General features: G+C 39.1%; 1 protein-coding gene across 1 annotated transcript; it reads left to right on the top strand.

Annotated features, from left to right (window-relative positions):
* Positions 1 to 3,046: 3,046 nt before the first annotated feature.
* Positions 3,047 to 14,751, top strand: ephx4 (epoxide hydrolase 4). The gene is made up of 7 exons (XM_069703972.1): positions 3,047 to 3,580; positions 5,916 to 6,001; positions 7,479 to 7,636; positions 10,140 to 10,268; positions 10,637 to 10,740; positions 11,841 to 11,989; positions 13,822 to 14,751. Exons 1-7 carry the CDS (start codon positions 3,338 to 3,340, stop codon positions 14,060 to 14,062), a joined length of 1,110 nt encoding a protein of 369 aa, XP_069560073.1. The 5' UTR covers positions 3,047 to 3,337; the 3' UTR covers positions 14,063 to 14,751.
* The last annotated feature ends 1,058 nt before the right edge of the window (positions 14,752 to 15,809 follow it).

Genomic DNA, 15,809 nt, shown 5'->3' with positions numbered 1-15,809 from the left:
GACGGTTGGAGCCTTTCCAGCTGACTATGGGCGAAGGCAGGAAACAACCTGGACGGGTCACCAGTCCAGACAGTGATGGTTCATTTAAGTTAAACTGTGACAGACAGAAATTTACACTTCCACTGGTAGGTCTGTTGTCATTTACTTAAAACAATTGAAAACTCTAAGCAGGTTCTTCTGTACAGATGACAAAGATATAAAATGATTTAAGTTAGGATGGAATTAGATGAAAATTCCCAATACCTAAAAAAAAAAAAAAATAGGGAACAAAATAAAAGCAAAATGTTCATATTTAAAATACATAATATAAGTGTAAAATTATATCCAATGTTGGTTTCACTTTCTGTTAAGCCACCCTTGATTTAGGCTTCATACGTTCTAATTAATGATTTCATTCACAAATGATAAACCCTTACTAAATCTTCATAGATCAGTTGTAAACAATAGAAAAGAAACCTTGTGTTACCAACTTGCCAAAAATATCCTTTGCCATTTTTCATTGTCTTTTTGGTAATGATGCCATTATTGATAATCCATACCCTTAATAAGGCTGTACATTCACAGAAATGGTACCAGCTCCCTCTACACAAAAATATTCTATTTGAAATTCATAACCTGCCCCAATTGCAAAACTGATGTCCAATGTCACAGAGATAGTGATCTTGTGTTTGTGAATATGGAGTGATTTTAGGACTTTTTTTTCCTTTTTTTTTTTTTGGTGCCTATTTTAACCATATGACCCATTCTGTATGTCACCTCATCGACAAGATCAGTCAATTATATTAATAACCTTATATATACAACATTTACAGTAGAGTTATGGGTATTTTTATATACAGCTGGATAACCTTTTTGTCATAATTGGTGCGAACATCACATTCTCTGCATCAGTCAGCAAATGGCAAAGTAAAAATAGAAAAGGAGAGAGTGAAAAGAAGTAGAGTTGAATTATTCTTTCCAAGTATTGAGCAAACACATAATCACAACTGATGCAAAACATCTGATGTCCTGTTTAATTCACATTTTAAAAGCTATATGCAAACAGAACAAGTCCAGGTGGCCAGGCTCCTGTGTTGTTCGCAGTGATTTCCTTGTGTTGTCCTTTTCCTTGTGTCTGCTGTGATCCCCTCAATGTCTCTCTGTGTCTGAGTGTGTGTCGGTGTGTTGGTATGGGCGTGGCTCTCACTCTCCTGGCTCCCTGCTCCCCAGCACACCTGTCTCCTGTCAGCTCTCCTGGCCGCCGCCTGGCTGCTGCTTACAGACTCATCTCCTCCAACCCATCAACTCATCAGCCGATTGCCAATCTACACTGGTCCTGCAACCATTCCCTGCCAGTTTTTTGTGTTGGGTCTTGGCTGCTTAGAGTTTAATTCTCATTTTGTACATCTACCTGTCCTTGTCCTTCTGTTTCCAGGATCCTCACCCTCTTGCCTGCCTACCTGACTGCCTGCTTGCTTACCTACTGCGCATCCACTCTCTCCAATCCTAAATCTGAACCTGCTCTTTGCCTGCCACTGCCGCCTCTACCAGCAGCATCAGCCATCTGCCTCCCTCAGCCCTCTGCTCATGGCTGCCAAACCCTCACCTCTTCTTCACCCTCCATCTCCACACATGACCATGTATCTTCTTCCCTCTCTGTTTCCTGCATTTTTGTCCTCTCTGTCTGAGCTTATTACAAAGGATAGTAGAAAAACAAATGAATGCATATGAATAATGAATACATAGAAAATATAAAGCTATCTAAAGCTTTTTGTTATGTGCATTATTGTAATATCCCTGAAAAAAAATATAAACAGGTTTTCACTTTTCTCATTCCGGAGTAAATGAATATAAAATAATACAAGGCAATAACACACCCTCTAATACAATATAATAATACAGATATAATAGATCAATATTCAGAATATGTATGGATGATATGAGTGTAATCTAACTTAACATTATACATTTGCAAAAAAAAATTGCCTGATTCATCACATATAAACAACAAACATAAAAAATATTTTATTTAAAATGTGTTTTATTTTATATTTTGAAATGTTTGTTCCGTCTCTGCTTAACTACTACATAACTAGCATCCCACTAGTCCGAGTATCTCCTGTTGTACTACAAGTGGATTTACTAATACCCGACTGATCTTTCCGTGGGAGCACCAAAACAGACAAACCTTTGTGACTGGTCATACACAAGTCAAAATGATTATTGAATACATTACTAAGTAATGTTGTCGGTTATATAACTGAGTTTAAAAGGGGAAAAAAGAAGACTAAGCCTGACTGTTTTTCAATCACCAAATGTTACACGTGTTTTAAGTTTAGATTAATTTGTTTCTTTTTACAAAAAAAAACCAAAAAACCCATATTGTGACGAGTCAGGGATTATGAAGCCGAGAGAAAAGGCAGATCGATGAATTCTTTCTTTGCTCAGGTCCTGTGTTCCGCACATCGTACTACTCCAGAACTGGATCTTTATTTGGCTCAAGAACATGCCGTTAACTCTCACAAACTCACACAAATCACAGGTCATTATATTAATGCCCAACTCAAGTCAATTATGGTGCCTACTATGAACATTTGAACAACCTCTAGGCATTCTGGGAAGAAGCGTTACTATCCCGACGCTGCGTTACATCGGTCACGTGTGGAATTGAGATCATCTTAAATGAGTAAACGTTTATTAGTGTCGTCTTGCTTCTAGTTGTGTTTTCCTGCTGTGTGTTCTCTGCGGCACCTGACTGTCACCTGTGACCGCATTACAGCTGATTAACATTACAGTGCGCAGTTCTACCTGCTAATTAAGTGGTGAAATAATTCAAAATAAGTATACTTGTTTTACTGTTAGCAGAAATAATATCCAACATATAAGCTGCCCCCCCCCCCCCCCACACACACACACACACAGTGCTTGTTGCCATAACGCCGGCGTGCAGCCGTGGTGCTTTGCAGTGGTTGTTTTTTTGGGGTTGTTTTTTTATTTTTTTTTGGGGGGGGGGGGGGTGTCCTCTCTACCTCACAGCGCCTCTTAACTGCGCTGAAATAACTGAATGTTCTGCACCGAGCTCCTTATTGCTCGATTTCGGACTTGCCTTGTATAGTCAACAACACCGTCTCCAGCTGAACAACCACCGCTGTCACACGCAAGCGTGAAATCTGACGTGATGCTCTCGCCACCGTCCCATTCAACCGTTTGGTGGGATCCTCCCTTCAGACAGTCGTGCGTATACGCTGGTAACGAAACAACGGCATCGTCAGAGCAGTATTTAAACAGAAACGACCACTTAACAGAAAGCAATCAATAGGTAACGTGATCTGGATTGATTTCCTGCGGCAATGTAAAGATGGCGAGAGTGCTCAACAACTTGCTGTTATTTCTCATCAGACTTGCGCTAAAAATCAGAGTTTGGGGGTATTGGTCATTGATATACGGTTACTGTGCTCTCTGCACCATCGTAGCCCTGCTGAAACTTTGCTGGAACATCGTCTTAAGGCCGACAGCAACCTTCCAATGGGCGATTCGTGAAACTCCCCCCGCTTGTCTGAATGACACGTCCTTGGGAACCCACTGTTATGTTCGGATCAAGGTAAGACACATACACGCACACACACATGCGCTTGGACGTGAAAGGTGTCTGGTCCCTGTGGGGGGGGGGGGGGGGTCATTGTGTGAGCATCTCTTGCTTGCTAAGGGTGTTAACATGTAAAACGCTGCAACACCTTTCTGCCGTGTCGCGTCGTGAAAAGCCCAACAGGGCCGGATCTTTGAGCAAAATCAGAAGGCGTCTGTTTGTTCATTTATTTATTTATTTGTTTGTATTCATCTTCATGAGACGTTGTCGGTGGCGCTGAGCGCTGAGCTCAGGTGGTGCTGAAAGAACAGCTCCTCCGCCTCACGTCTCCGCACGCAGCGGGGCTGCCAGCCTCGAACTACCAACCTACAGTATGTGTTCAAGATTATGTCATTAAATACCGAGGCAGGTCTGTCAAAAAAAAAACCTCCCTCAACCAGAGCCCCAGTGTGAGTAGTGGGAGAATGATTCACACCCTTCCCTTCAGTATAAGTTACAATACTTACAATGCATTTAAAGCTATCTGATTAAAAGTATCACTTAAAGTAGGAGAACTCAGTGTGCATCATTATTATATGATCGTTTATATTGTTGGACTATGATTACTGATGCATTAATATATAAGAAGCATGCTAAACAGGTGGAGACACTTTATAATTTGTTGGGCAGTTTAATCTGCAGCAGTGCATCATATTTAATAAGATGATCAAATAGCTACAAATTAACCACAAACCACAGCTGTTCGATAAATATGGGGCAGTCAAATAATCGCTGAGAATGAAAATACTCCAGTAATGTACAAGTGCCTCTAAAATACAACATTTCAAATATATCTAGCCGACTCAGTAACAGCTGACTGCTGCTCAGTGTTGGTTTAAAAACATTGGTTTAGTGCCAGAACATTCAGCACGTTGTCATTTGGTTGCTTATTAGTCCAAATCAAAGGTTTTGTGTAACCAAGTGAATCTGATCTTGAACATGCAGGATGCATGAAGAAATGGTCAAAGTTGACTTTATGTTTGATTGAAGATGGTGCAAGTGAAGTAAATAGGAATATCCTTGTTAAAATAATTTTGAATCTAACACACCCACCATCATGCAGCCAGACAGGGAAAAGGAAAGGAAAAGACTGATAGAGTATACAATGAATGTTTGCACATATAAGTTATGCTATCTCCAGTGATCAGAGGTGCTTTCTGATAGAATCCCAAATCTTAATAAAACGTGCTTCAGATCAGGAGTACTTAATCCTCTCTAAATAAAGACTTGCATACACTTCATAATGCTGGAATGTGCTTCTTTTATATGAATCTGCAAAGCACTCTGGTCAGAAAGATAACATGTTAAAGTGAGAAGTAAAAACATTTAGCTTAAAAACTGAACAAGAGAATCCCAAGACCAAAACTATAGGTTAGAACTAATGACTTCATCCATAAAAAGGTTCTTTTCTGATACGTTCCTCTTGTTTTTGTCAGCTTTATATTGAATAAGAGACCTGTTATTCCACAACAGGAGCATGGGCCACTGTTCTCTGAAAATTATATATATTCTACATATTATGCAGCTGTTTTTTTGCTAAGCTTTATACAGATATCTTCCCCACACCTCTGAAATCTTGAATGTAGTGTATTCGTAACTCCTGGTGTTAATTTTTTTTTTTAACACCTGCAATGTTAAATTTAGCTGTGAAGCCAAATATACAAAGCAGAACAAGCATTATCAAAGTGACCCTGTATCAGTGACGACGCATGTTTCTTGTCAGAATGCTTTTGTTTTTTGCAAATCACAAACATCCCAAAACATGTATTTTGCTCTTTATTGCTATTTACTTGCATGACTGACCTTTACTCTGCAGACTTTGACCTTGAGACCGCTTAAATCTCAGTTAAAGACTCGTAGGTATGAGTTGGATTTTGTGAGATCACAACCATTGTGCAAGTAACTCACAGTACAATATGCAACTTTAACATAGGTGTAATGTTGGGCATTGAAGCCTTAAATGCACTATAATGAACATTTCAGTGAAGTAGGAGACATCTTTTGTTTAACTACCTTTAAGGTGTTCAAATCATATTTTGTTTCAGCTATTCTAGGGCACCAACTAACTATTTTTAATTATCAATTAATCTCCTCATCAATTTTGCTTCAGAAGGATTAGATGTAAATGTAGTTGTTGTTTTTTTTTTTTAACTTTTTTGTGTGTTAAAATGATAATATATTTACAACGTAGATGTCTGCAAACATTTCTGTAAGTCTTTAAATTTGCTGGAACTTAAGTGGCAGCAACAGATTCAGACAAACAGCTTGGTGTTTGTGTAGAAATGTGTTTATGTGTCTTCTTTCTGTCCAGGAGTCTGGCCTTAGGTTTCACTATGTTGCTGCTGGAGAGAGAGGAAAGCCGCTCATGCTGTTTTTGCACGGCTTCCCTGAGTTCTGGTAAGTCAAAGGGGAAATCAGGGTTGTGGTAAAAATAAATCAGACTATAAGATTTAGTGTCTATGCAGTTGTTTATTATTTGTTGAATGTGTCACCTCTGTAAAGATTCTCTTGACAGTAAGAATTCCGCCACTGTAATGTTTCAGCAGCACTATTAAATCTCTGCGGTCTGGCTCCAGGGCTGCAAAAACAAATCCATGCCAGCAGAGGAGTCCTCATTCAAAGACATGAACTGCCGTCGGGGGAAATGGGTCCAAAGCGTTCAAGATCTCTGCCTCCCGATATGAAATGAAAAATGATGTAGCGTTGCGCCTGAATTGGGGCCAAAGTGGTTGTCAAGAGCTGTAAGCCTGTCCATATCTCTAACATACTATCTAAGCTGTGGACAGGACAGGGATTAATTAACGGTAGACGTGAGGTCTTTCTGCTTCACTTGCCGTATTTTCTTCACAGGAATGATGAACCGTGCTGAGAACGAGGTGGTTCAAAAGAACTCTTAATACTATTTCAAAATGTGCTAATTCCCTCTTAGAAATGAGAAAAGAAAAAAAAAGATAATGTATGTGTCAGAAGGTCCAGGGGGCTTACTGTGCTTGAAACCTCATTTATATTCTAAGATCTAAGGGTTCAGTACCAGGATCTTATCCTGACTCATCAGAATCCCAGGGAGGGCTCTACATCTTGCTTTGCCAATCACTTAGCTGAGGAGAAGGAGAAGCAGGAAAGGGGTGTGGTTCAGGCTTGATGAGGAGCATCTACAGCACAGCAGACAAGATCTTCAATTAAGAAGTCATCCCAGTCCACATGATCAGTGGGCGGGTTGGAATCTAAAACAGTTTGTGTTACCTAGAGGTGGAAAGAAAGCTGTGTGCTTGCTTTAAAAGAAGTTTTTAAAGTTAGTCTGAAACCATCTAAAATTTCTACAGACTTTAAAGGGATGTTAAAAGGCACTTTTAAAAGGGCAATCTGCCAATTGTACACATTGAATTCAACCTAACCATCTTGGGGAGTATTCAAACAGTTGAACAGTATAAAGAGCTGTTTTTAGGAGCATAAGTCTTAAATGTGGCTGTCAGCAGACGTTCTACTCTAAATCAAAAGTTTGATTGTGCTTGAAGGAGGCTGTTCATTCCTTTTTTGTTGCATTTCAGCTTAACAATGTCACTTGTGATGCTACAGTAGCAAGGAAAATAAAAATAAAAATAAAAAAGTTTGATTTGTAGCAAAAACCCACAATGATTCTGGTAATGTTAATTGATCTATTTCATAACCATGAATTATTGTTATTTACAGCTTGTAAGTGTGAATAAAAATGTGACACAAATGCCAACAAAATAATTTAGATAACAAGTAACTGTCCCTGCTGGTTTGATTGTGAAACAGGTATTACATTACATTCTGTGGTATTAAAAATATTTCCTTAAATTTGATATGGGAACACTGAACTAATTACAGTTCATTTGTCTGTGTACCTTAGGTTCTCCTGGCGCTACCAGCTGCGTGAGTTTAAAAGTGAATTCCGTGTGGTGGCCATCGACATGCGGGGCTACGGGGAGTCTGACCTGCCGCTCTCCACTGAAAGTTACCGCTTTGATTATCTGGTCACCGACGTCAAAGATATCGTGGAGTACCTGGGTGAGTGGACGCAGGAGAACTGCATGTCTGTGTAATCTTAAATGAAGTCCAAGGAGTGGACAGTGTTTTGACAGTGTCTCGGGTCAAAAATAAACTTGTTTATCAGTCTTAAGCTGCAGACAGCCCTCAGGCCTGCAACACAGCATGACAAGCATCCTGTGAGTCATTCTTAGTGAACACGGGACATTGTGCAGATACAGAAGTCACTAGCTGCTGACTGCTTGCTAACATTAGCAGAGAGCTATAACCTGAGGCTGTGTGCACATACCAGCATCCTCTAATGACTATCTGGCCAGGATGACATTTTTTGCTCTTTCAGTGGTCATCATATCACAGTTTCTTCTTGTCATTTCATCACTCTTTAAAGGCTCCATGAGATAATCTGTATTAGTGTTGGAACATCAGTGAAGATTCTCAAATGAATCTCAGTAGACTATGTGTACAAACTCTTTATTTGTTTTCTTCAAACATATCACCTCATTTTTAAATGTGTTAAAAATTAAGAAAACTGAAATAATTTGAATAGACATGTCTTGATTTTTCTACTTTGTCTCTGAGGAGTTGTAACACACTGCCTTCACTTGTTCAGTATAAATAATTGGCTTATTGCATCCCTGATCTTAATCTTTCAGTTGTGATTGTTCATAATAACATTTTACTGTGGGTGTAGATCTGGGAACACAGCCACACGGTTGAAATGAAGTCACATGTGGGCATGAAATCTGAGTGGTCAGATGATCGCACACCTCCAGGTTAGCTTCATTTATTTAGAAGATAGAAACTGAGACAAAGGCATTGTTATCAACATTTTGAATGCGCTAATGCAATCTGGTCAATCTGTCTGAAATCAGACCACATGTGTTTCTATTCATTTTTTTGTTGATTAGACAACTTTTCCCGATCTCCAAGATCCAGGTCAGATTTGTTCAATATTGACATATTATAACCTTTTAAACTTATTTTAATGAACATGTTAGCACACAAGCACGTTATATTTTCATAATCGGGAATAAAATGTCTGCATATTCAGCTGCCAATTTCTCCACTATGTTCAGCAGCTCTAGTTTCAAATCTGGTTTGTTATATTTTCTGGGCAGTTAGTGGGATTAATCAGAGTTTTCAGTTGCAGATGTTAGTGAGTTTAATGAGGTAAATGAAGGAACTGAAACTCAACCACAACGGTGAAGTTGCAGACTGTAACACTAAAACATTGGGTAAAAAGGTTGGAAGTGAGGCAAGCAGTCAGTTAGTTATTCTCTGTGGGTTTATCACTATGAGTGAACTCTCTCTTGTTGCACATTGTGAATAGCACCATTGATATTTAAAAAATGTGCACAGGTGCAAAAATTAACCAGTAAAAGTCCAGACAAGATCTCATTATAAATACTTAATATTCTGAAAAATGTTTTTTAATGCATTCCCTTTTTTTTTTTTTTTTTTTTTTAACACAAAACATTTACATTCTCTTAATAATTACTTTTTTGTAGAAAGAACTATAGTTAATTTATGTCACTTCTTCATTGTTCTAGCTGCCATTGTTAATTACTTCACAAGCTTTTAGGAGGTAAGCACTTGATAATGGACATGGCAGCACAAATGGATGGAGGCTTGCAGTGATCACATGATCCTCTCATGCAGCCTCATATGTACTCTCATCTGTGACTGGACTACAGAAGCCCACATGATCCCCACTGCAGTCCACAGACATATTAAACAAATTGAACTAGTTCCCATTCCAGAAAAGAATATCAGGGATTTCAGTAAACAACAAACAAACCAAAAGACAGATGGCAGAAACATCTTCGATTCTCTGTCGTTTTCTCAAAGTGTCTCCCAGACTCATGACTGTTCCTCTTGTGATGTCATGTGATGTCAGAGTTCAGATGAGGCGTTTTGGGTTAATTCTTATCAATTGATGTAAAAGGTGCGGCCACAGGTAAGGGGATTAGTTTGGAGTGACTGGCACAGTAATCTGATTAGATTGATGCTCCGACCTTGGTCTGTGTTTGACTGTATGTCATAGAATACATCCATTTGATGACTGTAAATGTCCTCTGAAGGAGAAAGCCAGCAATAAAGAGTCAAGAACCGTGTTGATTTTCAGACAGCGACATGTCTTAACATTACATTACATTTCATTTAGCTGACGCTTTTATCCAAAGCGACTTACAGTAAGTACATTTCAACCATGAGGGTACAAACCCAGAACAAGAAGAATCAAAAAAGTACAAATTTCTTCAAGAAAGCCAAACTACAAAGTAGTAAGTGCCATTTTAAGTGCTACTAAAGTGCTACTTTTTTTCTTATTCAAGGTGAAGTCGGAAGAGGTGCGTTTTTAGTTTGCGGCGGAAGATGTATAGACTTTCTGCTGTGCTGATGTCATTGGGGAGCTCATTCCACTATTTAGGATTTAGAACATCAGCATGGACATCTAGCTTGTCTTAGAGCTGTGAAAGTGCTGTCTTCTATTAACTGTTTTATGTGCATTTGCTTTTCTTCCCAGGGTACAACAGATGTTGCCTTGTTGGCCATGACTGGGGTGGGACTATAGCGTGGCTGTTTGCTATTCACTACCCTGAGATGGTGACAAAACTCATTGTCCTAAACTGTCCCCATCCTTCTGTGTTCACAGGTATGATTTCCCTCCGTGCAGATGAGCAGATACTCAGACATTTGTCTTAATGTTGTGAAGGAAAACCAATTTTCTTCATGCTAATTAAGGCTCTGGTTTGTCTCTTGGATTTTTACCATAATTATTATCATTAATTAGGAAGTATTATTTCCTCAATTGTATGTTTTGCCTCCATCTGGCAAATACTCCTCTGCCTTCCAGGGAAGATGATGAGAGGTTAATTACAGAAGGCTAATGGGAAGCTGGAACAGCTGGTTTTACTGGTGCAGACAGGAGAGGCCAAGTCACTCTGAGTTATCACATTCACAATCTCGCAGTGTGTTCAAACCTGCCCTTTAATCACGACTCTCCCCTCTCTTCTCCTCCAGACTACGCTCTGCGTCACCCGAGCCAGCTGCTGAAATCCAGTCACTTCTTTTTCTTCCAGCTGCCCCGCTTCCCGGAGCTCATGCTCTCCATCAATGATTTCAAGGTGGTCTGTTATTTGTGCCTGAAGAGGTTTTAAGGTTAAGGTCGTGTGAGCATGTCTTACTGTGTGAGCATGCATGGGGGTTTATATGGATGTGCATTGGTGTATATTGCACGTTATAACAGTGTCAGTCTATTTTTAGTGTTTGCATCAGCACAAACTCTAAATATAGCCTGCTGGGAAAAATAGATTTTTGCAGAAAACAAAATGATCAATTAATCCTGTGGGAAATGTGTAGATTGTAGATTATTTCCAACTCATGTACTGACATGGTTATTTTGTCAATAATTACATGATAATGTTGAACTCCCCATATTCTTAACTATATCAATATATATACATATATTAAACATATATATAATACATAGATATATTATATACACATAGATATACTTAATCTATATTTAAATTTGATAATATCATTAACAATACTGAAAGTTGATCATTAATATTATTTTATAATTGTGTCAAAAATGCACAGTTCAGATTTACAAATGCAAAGTTTTAGTTTAGAAATCTAGAAATAGGAGGTCAGTTTAAGTTAATAGTTATTTAACTTTTGGGTATAAATATAACTGATTTTTAAAGGTAAAGCTGAATATGCTTATTTTTCAGAGTTATCGTTCTATTAAATATGAAGCAACATCTTGTAGCTGTTTGGCTTTTTCTTAGCATGAAGACTGGAAGCAGACTAGCCAGGAAGTCTGGCTTTGTCTGAACAACTAACTATCTAATATCTCATTTGTTTGACACAAACTGTCCTTGTAAAATTACTTCTTTTATTTATTTATTTTTGTTTATTTTTTTGTTTGTTCATTTCATCTTGGAAGTGTTGACCAATAGTTCAGGCTTTGGCAAATAAGAATATTGCCAAATGCCTTGTGTTGGAGTTTCAGAATTAGAAGGACCAAATGTAATGTTGTCGAGCCAGCAGTAAGTCTGAGTGTCAGAGCTGCGACTGAAGGTCATCAGAGCTGATTTCACCACTGAAGTACCTTTTCTGACTCACTTTACAGTGACATGTCCTTCTGTAAATGTTCTCTAGATCAAATGGTACCAGCCACACAAACTCACGCGGTGTTTGCTGTTGTTTTCTGCTGCAGGCTCTGAAGGATTTGTTCATCAGCCGCAGCACAGGGATTGGGAGGAAGGGCCGATGGCTCTCTGCAGAGGACTTAGAGGCCTATCTGTACGCTCTATCACAGCCGGGAGCTGTAACGGGAGCCCTCAACTATTACAGGAATATATTCAGGTGGGAAATTCACACACCAACATAGATTATGTTTCTAACATATTTTTAAGGAATTTTATAGAGATTTAGAAATAGCAGTAGCGGAAGAAGCACTCGATTCTACATTATGATAAAACTCCAAAGGTTCTGCATTAAAAATGTGACTTGAATAAAAGTATGTAGACTACCTCATAATGTAGAGAAAAATGGCCTCTGTGAATTGGAGTAAAACATACTCAGGTTTCCCCTTTGAATTATAGTACTGTACTATAAAGCTGCATGAAATGGAAATATTGATAAAAACTAGAAGTATGACCAACAGTACAGTCCACGACAGAGTAACAGTCGTATAAAACATACAGTAGCTATCCGAGGAGGCCTGCTGTTGCCCTGGGAGACAACTTCAATGTTAATGCAGTACTTTAAGATGCTTTTTAGTCAACATTAATTTGGTTCTGTCGGAGGTTTCTCCCTGTTAAAAGGGAGTTTTTGCTTCCTACTGTTGGAGGTTTTTCTTCCTGTTAAAGGGACGTTTTTCCAACTGCTTAGTGAGAATTATTGAATTGTTTGGTTCTTTTGTATAAAGCTGTAAAAATTCTGTTGTCATGACTTTACTACGTCTAGTGCCCTGAAATAAAATAATAACTTTGTTGTTGTTTGGCACGATATAAACAAATTCAATTCAATTCAATTCAATTTTTATTTCATGGTTGATAAATGTACAGTGTGATAACAAATTCACTTTTAATGTTTTATGATGTGTGCTTTCCACAAATTTAATGTTATATACTGAGTATAATGCATATACTGTATACACAATGTGGTAAAAATTCTACACATATTTAGTGCTGCCACCTACTGTCAGAGCTGTGAAGGACAGAAAACTAAAGCTCTCTCTCTGTCAATACCACAATGTAAATTATTTATATGTACTTCCATTTTCATTCTTACATGTAGGACCGCTGAGCTGGCTGACAGTGATGGCACAAATCAGATCAAAGAAAATCTCAGAGAATGCATTTCTGACATGTGAACTGTACATGCATGGCTGAACGCGCCATCTGCTCCCAGCACAAGCAATGAGTTATCTCAGGATAGCTTTTATGTGCTTACATAAAAGATATTTCACTGACCCAGGACCAATTAGTCTCTCCACAAGCGCAGACTGTACCTTAAAGCACTGGGGACACACACAGTCAACATCCATCCATCCATCCTTCCATCCATCCGCCCGCCCGCCCATCCTTCCGTCCGTCCATCTGTCCATCCGTCCGTCCGTCCGTCCGTCCGTCTATCCATCCGCCCTTCCCTCCGTCCGTCCGTCCATCCATTCGTCTGTCCGTCCATCCATACATTACATTTTTGTTGTTGTTCTTTTTTCAAATAAGAAACAGCTGAACAGCAGAGAGACAAAGAACATTTTGTGTGGTAGAAAAACACAAAGTGGATACATCAGAAATCTGGGGTCCCAAAAATCTGTTTCCATACTCAGCTCAGGGAGAAAAGTTGCCAAATAACAAAAAGAGAAGATGCAATACAGGCCAAAACTTTGTGTTCACATAGACCTTGATGTCATAATTTGGCTTTTTCTGCTTTTCATGCTGCCATGCACTCACTGTGACATAGACTAAGAGAAAACAAAGATGCCATTTTGGTTGGAATCAGCAAAAGACATATGAGATATATGTCTTTTCATGAAAACATAACGAGATCACAAATTTAGTTTAGAACTGAGACACATTGTTCTCTATTTGTAGATATCGACTACACGCTACATTAATACTGAATTGTGTCTTTTCCCTTACAAATCTCTCCCATAATAGAATTTTTACTTTGCTTTTTTCCTTCCTCAGCTCCCTCCCCCTGAGCCACAATCATGTCAGGTCTCCGGTGCTGCTGCTGTGGGGAGAGCGGGACGCATTCTTGGAGCAGGAAATGGCCGAGGCTTGTCGCCTCTACATCAGGAATCATTTCCGTCTCAACATCATCTCTGGAGCCAGCCACTGGCTGCAGCAGGATCAGCCCGATATCGTGAACACCCTCATATGGACCTTCCTCAAGGAAGGAGAGGGACGTAAAGGCTACAGGAACTAAAATCTACAGCAAGACCTCCCCGAGCACCCTGTCCCCTCTCACTTGCCACTCCCGGAAGCCTGGAATATGCCTGTGAAACCAAGCAACATAGTGATAATGCAATCATTCTTTAAATCTTTCACATTTCAGATATTTTTTAAAGAATTCAGCAGAAAAAGAAAAGAATCAAAGCACACTTCACTGGAGAGGACACTGAGCAGTATACGCGTGACACATATTCAAGATGTTTTTTGCACATGACATCCGCCTTAAAGTTTGTTGGTTACAGCATTACAAATGTGTGGCAAAATCTCCTTGTGACTTGTATTGTGTGGTGCCTTTTAACTTTCGAGTTGTCACAGTGTAAAGATGTCTTGAGAGATTGGGATGTGGCGTTGTGTGCTATACTTGTATGTTTTCACTGGGTCGCTCCACTCTACTTTGGGCACAGTTCTTATAGGGAGCCATAAACTCTCCCACAACCCTTTATCAGGTAGTGTTGTCAAAAGGAGTTTTTCTTTTTTTGTATTTATTTCTCAAAGATATTTGCTCAAATGTAGAGAATGTTGTTATGTTGATCTTCCTGTATAGAAATGTCAGTGGTGGTTGACTATTGTACTATTTTGTATCTCTTCCTACACACTGCATTTTGAAATTCACTGAGCCAGGTCTAGACCTTTTGATTTTATAAATAAACTGATTAAGTGTAATGCTGTCGGACTACGCTGCTCTTTAAAAATTTCCCCCAGCCTGTCTTGAGATACCTAATAATAACAGTGGTGCGTTTGAAGCTATCAGCAGAGAACCTCATGCCCCCCGCGAGTTCGGTGCCGTCTCAGAACAGTCACTTCAAGCTTTTACCAGAAATAGCAGCGGACGGTCTGTTAAATATAGAACAGAGCTGAGTGACACAGCAGCTTGCATCGCCTCTGTAAAACAAATATTTTTCTTTCGTGTCATATTCATAACCTCCCCATGTGATTACATGCAAATAGAAATGTTGATGTGTCGTTTCACCGAGGTGTGTATTCATCTGCCAGTTGTTATATAAACTGGTTTTAGCGCTGTGCCAGCACTTCCATTTGGGGAATAGAAGACTTGGGCAAAGCATGACAATGTCTTGTTCACACCAGAGGAATCAGTTTTACGGGACTTTTACATTCTTCTTATATTTGTATACATTTCTATATATTTTTGCCAAAATATCTTAACTGGCTTTTTTTTACATACTGCCTACCCAAAATATTGGTTTTGTTAATAGATTATTGTTTAGAACTATTAACAAACCCATTTATTTCAATTTACTGCTATTACTATTAGAAAGTTATACACCAGATCACTCTGCAGCAGATCTTCCCAGATCTTTATATCCTTTGTGTTTCTGTCTCTGATGCTGATTCAAACATTTACAATTACTTTACAGTGACATCATAGGATAGAAGAAACGATACAGGATTGGACTTTGACGTCAATGCCAGGTGGCAAGTTCTTTGGCTGCCTTCATGGACAGTCGGAAATATTATAACAGAATATAAATAAATAAACAAAATGTATTTTTGTAACGCAGTGATCACCGCCCTTCCGTCCTCAGAAGACACCTACGTCCTACAATCCACCCGTGATCACTGAGCAAATATGTGTTTTTCTGCGGTGGTTGTCTTTTCATAATTTGTAGAACCGGCGCAGACACCTGAACGTGTCACAAGAGTCTGGCCCTTTCTTTAGTAATTACACTGCGCATGTGCAGCAGCTTCCGGGTTGTGACGCT

The sequence above is a fragment of the Brachyistius frenatus genome, unplaced genomic scaffold (genome assembly GCF_029030835.1).
Source record: "Brachyistius frenatus isolate BFR_SWC_R1_liver_20210118 unplaced genomic scaffold, ASM2903083v1 Contig_49, whole genome shotgun sequence".
NCBI classification, from domain to species: domain Eukaryota; kingdom Metazoa; phylum Chordata; class Actinopteri; family Embiotocidae; genus Brachyistius; species Brachyistius frenatus.
This window is presented reverse-complemented; position numbering and strand designations above follow the sequence as displayed.

Bases quoted from the DNA above. Each gene is read 5' to 3' on its own strand.
- ephx4 (XM_069703972.1), top strand. From the start codon at position 3,338: ATGGCGAGAGTGCTCAACAACTTGCTGTTATTTCTCATCAGACTTGCG. The intron at 7,637-10,139 runs GTGAGTGGACGC...TTTTCTTCCCAG, and splicing joins AGATATCGTGGAGTACCTGG to GGTACAACAGATGTTGCCTT. The intron at 11,990-13,821 runs GTGGGAAATTCA...TTCCTTCCTCAG, and splicing joins TATTACAGGAATATATTCAG to CTCCCTCCCCCTGAGCCACA.